The sequence below is a fragment of the Festucalex cinctus genome, chromosome 11 (genome assembly GCF_051991245.1).
Source record: "Festucalex cinctus isolate MCC-2025b chromosome 11, RoL_Fcin_1.0, whole genome shotgun sequence".
In the NCBI taxonomy this organism is placed as follows: Eukaryota; Metazoa; Chordata; class Actinopteri; order Syngnathiformes; family Syngnathidae; genus Festucalex; species Festucalex cinctus.
Genome location: NC_135421.1, coordinates 24,712,784 through 24,726,216, shown reverse-complemented (window position 1 = coordinate 24,726,216; position 13,433 = coordinate 24,712,784). Strand labels below are relative to the sequence as shown.

General features: G+C 40.8%; 1 protein-coding gene across 1 annotated transcript; it reads right to left on the bottom strand.

The window, feature by feature from the left end:
- Positions 1-3,723: 3,723 nt before the first annotated feature.
- Positions 3,724-11,826, bottom strand: sp3a (sp3a transcription factor). Its single transcript, XM_077536044.1, has 6 exons — positions 11,643-11,826; positions 11,234-11,331; positions 7,860-9,108; positions 6,946-7,132; positions 6,649-6,845; positions 3,724-5,279 (listed from the first exon to the last, which is right to left on the bottom strand). The coding sequence occupies exons 1-6, from the start codon at positions 11,647-11,649 to the stop codon at positions 4,987-4,989; spliced, it is 2,031 nt and encodes a 676-aa protein (XP_077392170.1). The 5' UTR covers positions 11,650-11,826; the 3' UTR covers positions 3,724-4,986.
- Positions 11,827-13,433: the final 1,607 nt, after the last annotated feature.

Sequence of the window (13,433 nt, the reverse complement as noted above, 5' to 3'; positions counted from 1 at the left end):
ACAGCTGGATGCGGCTAACGGTAAATGCAAAACAGCGGGGCAGAAATTCCGCAATGAAGATTGATCCGATTTGAATTTCATCCCTGAAAACGGAGGAGTCCGCGTCGTAATCCGCCGTCTGCAACGAGTGTTTAATTTGAAGCTGAATGGCACCTCGCCGCCTAACAGGATGACGCCAAATCATTTGTAACCACGGCAATTCAAACATTCATGTGTACCGAAAATACACGAGAAATGTCACCTGCAAGCGTGCTGGATATCGAGTTTGCATAAAATTCGCTCCTTGTCCCGCACCAGGTATCACCTTGAGCAATCCAGACCCGATCACAAAGCGCTTTTGCTGGTGCTACAATTGTGTTTTGCCTCCTTTGGAACCTGTCAGTGCTCGGGGGGGGGGAGGTCAGCAAATTGTCTGTGAGATTTAAAAAGAGCGAGAAAGGTGCTGACCTGGCGCTAAATTGTCCACATTGAGTAGACGGGAGAATATCAGGTTATTGAGTTGATCCATGCTGGCTTTCCTCGCCGGGGGAAAATGATCAGTGCTATTGTCTGCCTCGTGCAGTTGATCAAGGGCACGAGTGCGACGCCAAAAAGGACACCCTTCAATCCTGCCGATAACAAAAAAAAACACTATTAAAATAAATGTTATGCTTGGGCACATACATTCAGTCTACATGCAAAGATTCTGTAGCCTGTAAATCTTAAGAGGTGATTTACACACAAAACAGATGTAGTACATGACTGCAGCTGTGTGACGCCAACAAACCCTTTGCGCTGTACTTGTTCCTTGAGAAAGGAAAATAATAGTCATTTGGCAAAATTGCAGGCCTATCTTGCCACGAAAACCGGACCCAAATGGAGATGTTAGCCGCCTTCATCGCTCAAGTGTTTTGTATATGAGGGACAGTAAGGACGAAATATGTCATTTGTGCCAACAGTGCACAGACAAGGTTATACAGCACAATGCTCAATTCTATATTGTTGGAAATGTCATTGCATGAATACAGCGTTCTCCTCTCGTTGCTTAGGTTTCAATATCAATGCACACACCACAGATATGCAAGAAAAAAAAAAGCTTTCCTTTCATTTTTCATGATTAAAGCCTCTGAATAGTGAAAATATCTCTTATGAATTTCAAGCACTACAGAGAAGTTGGCAGAACAACCCTGACAAATTTATATATATATATATATATATATATATATATATATATATATATATATATATATATATATATATATATATATATAAAGAAGTATAAAAATTTGTATATTAAATACCGTTACTAAAACCTTTTTTTATACTTATGCATTGTGGGCCAAGACAAAACTATTTTTAGTATGTGTTGCGGGCCGCTAAATAACAGTGGGCAGGCCACAAATGGCCCCCTTGCCCTATTTTGGACACGGTTGGCTTTAAACCTTCCACCAGGTCATTACAGGACTTTTCATGTTGAAATGAGAGGCATTCGGTTATGTTTTCGCCTAGTAATAATAACGAAGCAACTCATAAGTTCTTTGTCTTCGCACGTTTTCAGTAATTATTTTCAAACACGGACATGCATTGGGGAACAATTCTCACCTTAAGGGGGAAAAAAACAAATCAGTGTATACTTACTGTGTCAACAGCAGCTTTACAGTGTGAAGTGGTCTCAAGTTCTTCAACCCAATTATGGCCGCAAGAAGGTCTTCTCAGCCCATTTGTCATTGGCTTACTGGCACTGAACAGAGAGCATTCAAACATTAGAAGAAAAAAAAAAATGAAGTCATGCAGCATACAAATGATGTCTCCATCCCTCACTGTGATTTCTGGCAAACCTAATAATAATACAAAGACAAATAATACTCGACGTAATAATAATTGATCAAAGGAGCTCACATGTCAAATGTGCATCCAGTTCAAGTGGATAAAGTCACGATGTTTCGCGCAGATTGTCCCAGAGGTGTGCGCATTGTGGATTTCATTCCTTCAGGGGAGCAAAGATTATTAGAGTATTCAGATTACAGAGCAAGGGAAATTAATTGGACTAATTAACATACAAGTAAATGATGATACCGTTAACACATTTCATTAACTCAAACTGTCATTCTATGTGCTTGCTGCACTTGGTATTGCATTACAATGACTTGGATTCATTAAATTATGCAAATGAAAGGTGAGGGGAAAAATGGACGAGGCCTCTTTAAAAGGCAACACCATTTGACTTGCTTTTTATTTTCTGACAAAAAAAAAAAAAAGAGAGAGAGAAAAGCATACTGATTTACCCCATAAAGCTTTTCATCGACTATGTTAATTATGTTCATACACATTAAAATCTAGTGGCCATTCATAAATTTTTAAACGTCTTCTGCTCCTTTCAGTAGACAATATTTAAAAGAAAGAAATAGCAGTAAGGTTTAATTGGTAAAGTGTCCCATTTCTTTATTAGGCAGATGTACAGTGCGCAAAATTTGTTCTCTTCATTGAACCTGAAGAACAATTAGTGAATGTCCTAATACAGATCTTTTGTCAGCATGGTGCTCAATGAAGCTGATTAGAAATTAAGCATACGTGTTTTGAATTGTGGAGGTAACCAACGCAGGGACAGGGAGGCCATGCAAATTTTACTATTAATTAGTGCAAAATTTATTACTACAAATAATGCCTTTTTTTTTTGTGTTCATCTATGAAAGTGACTGGCAAAACAATTAAATGCACTTCCACTAAATGGCTGCTCCATCTCTTGCCATTCATACAAAAGAATTACTTTTGTGACATTTTTTTTGTTTGTTTTTGCCTTGACTCAAAAAAGGTTGAACACTAGCACGTTTTTTTTTTGTGGCCTAAGAAGCAAATAAGTGCGCCTACTTCCTGTTCCCTGCTAAATGGTTTTGTCATAGACATTTTGGTGGAAAATCTGTCTCAAACTGGCCTTATTTTTTCTTTTCAGTGACATAAGCATTTGACCCCTTTCTTAAAAAATCAAAACAGTAATTTTACACAATTTGGTTGTCACTATTTTACATGACTTGATTTTAAATTATGTATAATGAATTTCAACTGTGTACTGCATATGTAATTGAATGAAGAGGTGATTACAAATTTGTGATTTTCAGTTATGTCTCTGTAGGAAACCATAACAATGCGGTCGGCAGCGACATTTTGTTTTGCACCTCATGCAATCAATCATATACAAGACACTCACCAAAGTCTGCCTTGACAAAGACAAATTGACTTGGCAATGTTTATTATTGTGGCTTTAGAACAACAACCCTACTGAGAAGTATCACCTCCAGCTCAGTTGGACACAGTGCAGTTCTACACTCACAATCCCAATAATAAGCACAACATAAATTAAATGAATAGACTCTACTTACCTGACATTTCAAATAGTGATGCTGAATGGAGCAATCCACAGGCGTACTTCACATTCACTCACTCAACCCTGCAGGTTGTTCAAAGTCATGAGACTTACTCAAGAAGCGTATGCTTCTAATGTTTTCGAGTGAGATCTCACCTCCTATTGGCCAACTTGGTCTTTGCGACACACACAGGGAAGGTCAAGGGGTCAACCGGGCCTCAGCGTTGCTCCCTTGGCTGTAGTGACATCTGCTGGAGCACACAGTGGGAGAGAGGAGGCTGCGGAGTTGAGAATGAAAACCTCAGCAACATAGGGAAGTGCAATACAAGGAAACTTTCAAGCTACGTCAAATTTGGAAACACAAAAAAATATATACATGGAAATTCAAGTGTAACAGAAATGTTTATAATGACATTATAGACAGGTTTTTGTACAGTTCTAAACAAGTAAAAATTGCAATTCTTAATACACAAGGAGCTGTGGGTCAGTTGAAGAGAACAATGTGTATATATATATATATATATAAAAAAGTAATAATTCCTCATTTTGCTTATTCTTTTAGATGTTGGGGCCAGAAATAACATATAACATGGCAAGACATTTCTTATAAAAAAAAATCTATACAAATAGAGATTTGCTGACATGGATGCAGACAATGAAGTGATCAAAATCCAAAGTATCACCTTCCAAATGACATTTTCAGTTAAATTGGACTGATTGTGAATTGCAGTTGAGATGATTCGGTACAAGAAACCAGGATCGTTACCAAATAGGGGATACAAAAAAAAAGACATAACTAATTACTCAATGGGAGCGGCTACAATAGCGGTGCCGTTCTTCTGAGTTTTTGGTCCGTCTGAAAAGATTTGTCCCAAAAATGAGACATTATAGGGGATATTTTCTCCACTTGTGTCATTCAGTTAAAACTCACCCTGAGTTTTTAGGCAATTTTGGCAACTATCACCAAACATGGCTTTTGAAGAAAAAAAAAAAAAAGTCCTCCATAGTATTTACAAAAACATATTTACTCACAATGAAGCCTTTTTTAAACAGTTACCATTAGTTGTAAACAGGATATTATGTCACCAACATAACTATCTGTTCAAAAATATCTAAAGAACCATTGTCATGTTGGTCCTTTTGAAGTGGAATTAATAAAATCTGTTGATTTGATTCTACCGAAAAAATGGCAGTGAGAAAGGCTAAACTGGAAGCACTGTGGGCAAACGCATCCTCAAGAAAACACACACAAAAAAACAAAAGCAAAACTTAAATATATTTGCGTCAAAGACAGTAATTCCGAATACGTTTTACTTGGAGGTGAAGCTTGGTATTGGCTTAAAGAAAAATGAACAAACACAAAGGTGAAGGTAAGAAAAGGTGGAAAAACATTATTAACAGTTGATTGAGGACACTGTATACCTACAACTATATGATATTGTACAAAATAAGGCATTTCCTTGTGTAATTACTGCAATTTCTTTTTCTATTCTTACCTCCACTTCATAGCAGAGCGAACAAGACTTTCTCTTTGAATGGTAAAATATATATCATCACTTTATTTTTCTTTTCTTCAAAGCTGGAATAAAAACGCAGGTAGGAGTATACGAGAATGCCGTCACGTGAGTTTGCGAGCGCCGCGTCCGTCACTCTATGACTTCGCTGGCCGCTAAGGTGGTGACGAGCTGCAGGGGGATCTCGGCGTTGGCCAGGATGTCCTGGGCGTTGTTGGAGCCCTGCTGGATGTTGGTGAGGATGAGGGTGGTCCCGCCCGGCGAGGTGATGAGGCTGTCCGAGGACCCGGCCGACTCCACCGAGGTCACCATGGCGCTGCCAGAGTTCACGCCTTTTTTGTTCTGGTGGGTTTTGATGTGCTTGGCCAGGTGGTCGCTCCGCATGAAGCGCTTGGAACATTCGGGGCACACAAACTTCTTCTCGCCTGCGACACAACAAATGTTGACATTTCACATATCAGGAGACATACAGTGGTGATAAAAAGATCTAAAAATCTCAGTTTGAATTCATTATTTTCTCCCATCAAATCTCAATAATGGCGGAAAAATTATTGCAATTAGCTGATTTTTTTCCAAAATCGTTCAGAGTTAACCAGTCACATTTCAATTTAAATGGAAATCAGCACACACCTTAAAGTTGCTCTGATTAACATCAAATAAATTTCAGTTGTTCAAGGAGGCGTTTCCGGCTTTCTAGCTGAAACCTCAAAGTTTTACAGGTATGTTAACACTGACTTGGTCTTTCAAACTGTTCACAATTCACCAAATTTCCCAAATGTTAGAGAATGTGTTATGGTCTGATCAAAACAAGGTTGAACTTTTGGGCCACAATTTTAAAAAGTGGCACAAACAACACTGCTCATCAGCAAAAGAAAAGAACACTACACATACAGTGAAGCATGGTGGTGCAATCTTAAGGCATAATGGATTTGGAGTCGTTTTCCTTCAGCTGTAAAAGTCTTTGGTCAAGACAGAAGGAATCTATGAACAGTTACAAATAGTATTAATTTTTCCACAATATCGGCAAATCAGAGGCACTTTAAATGGTGACATTAATTTGAATGTGATCATGGTGGATTTCTTTTAAATTATGTATCTTTATCTTTTTATCACAAAAAAAGGCATTTGAGCAGGCCAAGTGTACTACTAGTGTACCTTACTATCCACTGTATTCACAGAATAAATGATTAATAACCCCAACAGTTAAAATAAGTGCTAACTGGGCTTGCAGCAGTGTAATGAAATGCTTTTGTATGGCATCATGCTCACTAATATTAAGTCTATGCGTCTAGCAACAATACTGATTGGAAAAACATCTTTACCAGAACCGTTACAATTTCATGTTCATATTCAATCAACTGTAGTGTGTGTACTGTTTTGTGTTGCGTGCTATTATGGCTGCAGACAAGGACCACTGTGAAAGGAAGGGTAAACCATCACACACTCACCATCACACTTTCGCTTTCCAAATCCATTGATGTATTTTCTACAGCACTTGTCCTCAGTGCACAAATAGACGAACAAGCATTCACTCTCACATTCACAACATAGAGCCTTCAATTAACCTAAGACGCATGCTTTTCAATGTGGAAGGAAGATGGGAGTACCCAGCGAAAATGCATGCAATCACGGGGAGATCATGCAAATTACACACAGGAAGGCTGACCATTGAGGCAGAGATTTGGAAAAACAGCTTCCAATACTAATACAGAAACACTGTGAAAGTTGTGGTACAAATTCAGACAAGTTGCTGAAAAATTCCATCCCACAAATGAAACCATGACATTGATTTACCCGTGTGTGTTCTCCTATGTCTCTGCAGCTCGTCACTGCGCGTGAACCTCTTCCCGCAGTACATCCAGGTGCAGACGAAAGGTCGCTCCCCGGAATGCCAACGCAGGTGTGCCCGCAGGTGTGACGTCTTTCCGTACACTTTGCTGCAGCCTGCAATGTGGCAGATGTGCACCTTCTTCTTCCCCACGCCGGATCCCCTGAGGAACACGCGCCGGCACAACGAGCATCCCGACGATTTATTTAGAAAACAGCCGTACGGTTTGTGGAACTGAAGTGGATTCCGCTAAGAGAACTCACCTCCCCCCAGACTCTTTGCAGTTGGGGCAAGTGCACGCCACTCTACGTAGCCTCTTGCCTCCCAGGCCTATATAATTTTCATCCTCCACCAGCCTGACTTGAAGGTGGGACAGATCGCTTGTGTTTAGGGTAGAATCAGAGCTTAGCTGCCACTCCGCTGAGTCCGGCTCCTCCTTTATCCGGATGTCTGGAGAGTGCAGAAAAGACGTAGTTTGGAGTCATATTGATGTGTGTGACATGGCTACACAATATTTGAAAGTAACATTTATGAGATAATCAAAATAATATATATATTTTTAAACTTCAAAAGTATGTTAACTATTTTAAAAATAGTTTGTAAATGAAGAAATAAACAAAATAGCTCCCAGCATGGTAAATTTGCCCCCCCCCCCAACTTAAGGCCATGTTTTTACATTCATGGATTCAATGACTTTCAAAGACTTTTTAAGGATCTACAGGAACCAAAGATACCGTTGAGTTGGCCTGTTTTGTTAAATCTAATGGCAGTAATGCTTTGTTACTTCGTCAGCCACAAAGCTAACTTTGCATGGAAATTTTCTTCTTTCTTTTTTATGGTTGCATTACTCATTGCACTTGTTGACTTTTGACTTAGTGTCTTTCAGTCAGGCGTCGCTTCACTTAAACTTTTGAAATGGAGTTTTGGAAGATGTCTGTAGCTTTTGTTAGGTATTAAAGCCTTTTTCTTGTTCAAGGGCTTGGCATGAGCGCAACTTCGATGGGCACAGTTGGCAATGTGTCCTCCAGAGCTCTCTAATCAACGACAGTGCTATTTTATTTTTTTATTTTTTTTATGTGACTGTGTTGTTCAGAACTGAACATAATTATCTCCACAAAGGCAGACTTAGATTAGCATTAGCAATCGTTCCCCTTATATTATATGCAGTAAACACTACCTCTTGGCATGTCTGCATTTCCTTCCTGTTGTGCCACCGAGTTGACTGTCACTGTTTGCAAGGTGGGGATCTGGCCAGTGTTGACGCCGACTGGACTGGAACCCAGTGAGAGAGTCTGGACTGGAGCCAGAGTAATCTGCTGAGGGAGAGTGGTGGGAAGCTGAAGGTTTTGCAGGTTCTGGACACCTTGCACCTGGAAGGTCTGCCACTGTAACTGGCCTGACGGGGTCACCGTCTGGGCTTGGATGATGAAGGTCCCAGGGTTGATTAGCTGAAGGTTTTGCACACCCTGTCCGCCCGTACCCACCGGTTGGACCACCTGCCCGTTAGTGGTCTGCAGTGGCACCTGCTGAAGCTGGACGATGGGTTGAGCTGATGTCGCCTGGATGTCCGACTCTTGAGTCTGTTGGATGAAGCCCTGCTGGAGGCCAGCGCTGGAGTCGGACTGTTGAGTAGCCAGGGACGACAACGAGGCATCTTGGGTCAGGAGGCTGGCTTCACTGGTCGGATTGTGTAACTGGGAGGAAGACGTTGGCACAAAAAGCTCAGCATTGGCGTCATTTACTGGTAGTGTTTGTGAGAGGTCGTCGTCCGCCTTCTCCTGACTCTCGGAGCCACTCCCCGGTTGATTGGCCATGATGAGCTGGCCGTCGGCGGTCACGCCCGTCGCAATAGTCTGGGCTCCGGATAGGCCTAGCGCGTCCAAGTCTATGCTGTTAATGGGAACAAAAGTGATGTTCCCCGGCAAACCCACAGGCACATTAGTAACAACCTGACCCTGGTTGTTGAATGCGGAGCTGCCAATAGAAATCCCCTGGATCTGATGGATATTCCCAGTCTGTGATATGAGGCTCTGGTTGTTCGTAAGGATGCTGGCAGCGGACGTCACGCACAGACCCTGACTAGCGTCAGGCAAGATCTGAATCTGTCCCGACGCATCCTGACTCAGAGTTGCTCCTTCCATGCCGGTGGTGGCGAAGCTCAGCTGTCCGTCTGCAGTCTGAATCTGAGGAATTACTTGGTACTGAATGTTAGGCACTGAATTGGCAGAGGCAGTGTCGCTTCCTGACGACACAAAAAGAGGCTGACTCTGCAGACTCTGGAGGGGAAGAACGTACTGTCCATTTGACGCTAATATTCCTTGGCCTTGGATTTGTATCATCCCGGGGTCATCCTTTGCAGCCGTGGTGGGGGCTAACACCTCCCATTTATCGGACACTGTAAGCTGTGCAGATGTCTGATCTGTAGCCTAAGAGAGAAAATGGTGGCAATTACACACATGCAAATCCATGCAAAATACCACAGGAAACCTAAACGATTTGTGCCTCTCAGGCAAGGCAAGATTTTTCAACCAGTTGCTCCTGGCTGTTTTGTGGGCAACCTCCTTTCTTTAAATGTATAATTGGTAAGGTGTTCATCCAGGTATGTCGCCTTTAATTTGGGTGAAATACAAAATCAACACTTGAAATAAAATGCCACATGCAAGGGTCAAAAAATTTAATACTAAAACCATGATTTGACCAGATATGATGCGGCAAATTTAGTAGGGAAACGGGGTAATATGTTAAGAGTCATATCTGTCAAATTAAAGCAGGGTCATGTAGTAATTGTAGATTATGTTCCCTAAGATTCAAGGGACAGTTCAGGACTGGATGAATAATGTCTTTACAAGTCTGACTTATCAGTCAGTAAGTCCTCCAAATGTGGTAGATGGGTAATTAAGCTATTACATGACGATAAGTGGATATCAACACCCGTGGCTGTCATGAAGTCAATACTGTATGCCTTCAAATAGTTGCCAAATTGGGAGGCTACAGTGCGTGCATTAATCGCCAGGTGACGTGTCCACTTCAAAATAAATGCCTGGGTGTCAAACATTTCAGATTTGGAGTATGGTCAGAAGCGGTAATAGCAGTATAAGTAGGGAATAATGCATTGTATTATTCATAGGAAAAACAAAAAAAAAAGACACACGGAACTAAACTGCTCATGCGTGTCCGTTACACTTTCCATTCCTACTAACACGGAAGGAACAACTCTTTGACATCCGTTCAACAGACATGTCCATCTGTAACCAGGATTTTAGAAAAATTAAAACATCCTTTAAATAAATGCCTGATACTCTATAGTTGAGAAAATAAATTTCCCTGGACATTAATTACCATGGGTAAATTCTTAGATTATGGAAATTCCTTAAAATATAAGTATAATGAGAGGAATTTTTGATAGTGGACCCAGATTGTGGGCAGCTTCTCTGTTGTGCAACCGTTACCTGACCGTCTCTGCAGCAAGCACACCAAATGAGAGGATTTATTTTCTCTGAAAATCAAATTAGGCGACATCTGCCAAGTCTTTACCAGTCAATGCTCTTGTACTGTAATGTGCATGTTCAACATAAATTCGGTGTATGAGCTGTACATTGTAGATGAATATCAATTACTGCAACTCTTTCCTTACATGTATAATAATAAACATTAGTCAGCATTGCCTTAAAATAAATAAATAAATAAATAAATACATAAATAAATAAATAAATAAAGTCATATGATGTAATCGCTACATCGTACAGACATAAGCATGCCAGCTGCAGCTGTCCCATCATGGTTTTGGCGAAATGCAACAGATGCTACTCTGCCACAACAAATGGACGTGAGGTCAGTGACAGGCATCCTTTACACTGCAGGAACTAAGTTATAATGAAGTTTAGGCCAATGTTTACATATCATAAACGTGTACTGAAAATATCCCAAATTAGACAGGTGAAAGGATTTGAAGAGTTATATCACCATCTACAACATTAGGTATCCCAGTAAAATCCAAACTATATACAGGAATAGCTAATCTACTCAAACAGAGTAGTTAAAACAGAGTATTTTTAACTAATGATTCTGATTCTAACAGCTCTAGCAGAGATGCCCACTTAGCACACCAGCCGCGGCACCTCTGTCCGCCTCTGACGCCGGTGAGCCAAACAGTGCAGGTGCTTGCAAGCAGGTCGAGGGACGACGACTCAATGTCCTACCCACCATGTGCCACTTGTAAGGGGGAAAATTTGAGTGGCCATTAGCGCAGGCCAAATAGACAAAAGTGACGCTCACACAAGTGTATTTTTTTTGGTAGCTTAGAAATTAAATGCTTCTTTTGAGCGCCTCGGACATCATTCATGTCATGTTTACATCTGGTGGAGCTTTTCAGGCGGTCTCCCCGTCTGGAGCCGAGAAAGAAGGCGGGATTTTTGCACCGCCTGAGAGGAAGCGTTGTCTGAGGGGTTCAAAACCCCTCCAACTTTGCAACCGAGAGTCGCTAACTACACGCATGTAGTGCAAAAACAAACAACCAAAAAAAAAAAAAAAAAAGCCGCAAGAACCTCTCACCTGATTGTCCGTACCGTCTTCATGTTGCAAAAAGTTGCTCTGGCTGCTGTTTGCGTCCAAAGCAGCCATTTCGTCCGCTTTCAGTGGTTGTTCTGGCGCTGTGAAGGACAACATACTTGTTCGAACAGAGCAAAACGGAGCTAAATCACAGCTCGTCCCTCAAACGAAGGGCGTAACAATTCACAATATTCAGCTTGCATTCGCTTAAAAAATATTTAGAATGGTGCGGCGGGAAGTAGTTTATGTCTAAAACGCGCTAACCCATTAGCTACAAGCATAGCGTTAGCGGCTAACTTGGCCGCTGATTAGCCGTATCCAAGCTAGCTTGCTAGCAAGCTAATTTAGTCCGAGAATGCCTGTTAGCTTGTTAGCATTACGTGGGTGAGGAATAGGATGAAAAATTACATACCTGTCATGGCGTGACTTGCACTTTAACGGAGAGTTCTGACAGCTACAACCAACCCGACATGGCCGACAGATAGTATTGACAGCAACCGCGTAGAAATAAGTGATAACTGTCAAGATTTGTTTCTATTTTGATTGACTGGCGGTAAGCAACACAAAGGGTGGGGCCTGCACTGTTGACTGGAGCGTTGGCGTCATTCACAGGAAGTTCCGCCCATCTTACTAAATACTGTATTTGATTGGTTGCCACTTTGAAGCATCTTATTCTGATTTGCTAGTGGTCATGCCAATCATTCTGTGGCAGCTTATTTTCCTGTTCTGCATTTTGTCACTTTTACAGTACGATTATGAGTGTGGATATGTGCCTGAAGAATAAAAAAAAAAATATATATATAAAAAATAAAAGAAACGAGATTCAAAGGTTATATTTATATTTAAACCCACGGAAATTAATTCAGAAAAGCAACATCTAATGCTTGTCAAGTGTTCCAAATTACTAGAGGTGTAGAGAAACAAACACAATCAATAACACGCCAACACAAATACGTACTGCATTGTTTTTCAAACTTTATTGAGCAAAGGTAAACATTTTACAATACAGTAAAAATCTCACTGCACACAACCAGCTAAAATGACACAAAAAGTGGATTTGCGGGGGTCTACCGTCTGCCATCTAGTGGAAAACCAATTATTTGTTCTGTTTGTCACGATATGTCACCAGCATAGATAGTTGACTAAGAAATAATTGAGTGAAAATGGATTCTTTTCTGCAGCGCACCTGATGATCTCACACTGGTTGGGATTGGGAATCATGGCTGTAAAGCAGCAGTTACCTGCTCTAAAAATAGCTCACCTGATGGAACATCGTGATTTCCTGGGATTTTTTTTTTTTTTTTTTTTTTTTTTACATCTTAGCCTTTCTGTTTCTTCTCTGGTTAAATCATTGTTTATTTGTATTGTGGAAAAATCATGAACATAATCAGCGTGTTTGCATAGAGTAATGACATTATTCATTACAACATGTAATAAGGTTATTTCAACAAATATGTTACAATTCATTGGTGTGTATCAAACTGCCCTTTGCATGAATCAATACCCCACTAACAGCTCTCCATTTAAAAAAAAAAAAAAAAAGTTGCAATACAGAAATACATCACAGTATGTTAAATTTCAATCTCATCTCAGATTGGTTGCGTTGACATGCGATTGTGATGAGCAATACGGTGCGAGTCAGGACGCATGCACTCTTAGAGCTGCTAGATTAAAAGTACCTAAATTGGGTAAACTAGTTAACCCAGCGCTTAGTTCAGAAGGTACAGAGCCACTGCTGGGTTATTTATACTCCGCCAGCACATTGGGTTGAGGGTTTTACATTGCAGATTGTGTTACAATTTTGATCCTAAGTACCCATATTAACGATCCAGCATTTTTTTCCCAGAGTGGATAAAGGATAAACTTGCAGCTATGATAGCATTTATGCAACCATTTTTTTTAGCATATGACGTTTACCATTTAAACGCAGGATGCATGTGTAGACAAACAGCCACGAAAAGATTAACTTGATGTGGAATGAGTTCCACCCTCATAGCCCTTGTGCACATATCATTGTGAGAATCCAATGGAATGAGCGTGTGCATGCCTGCGATGCTATCAGGACCCCACTTCCGAGTTTTTTTTGTGTTTTTCTTCCCTGTGTGGTGTGTCAGTTCCTCCGAGTGCACTGCCGCAGTGAGGCTATTTCCCTCAACCTTCAATTCAAACTTGGCCCATTACAGCCAGCGTACAAAAGCACTTT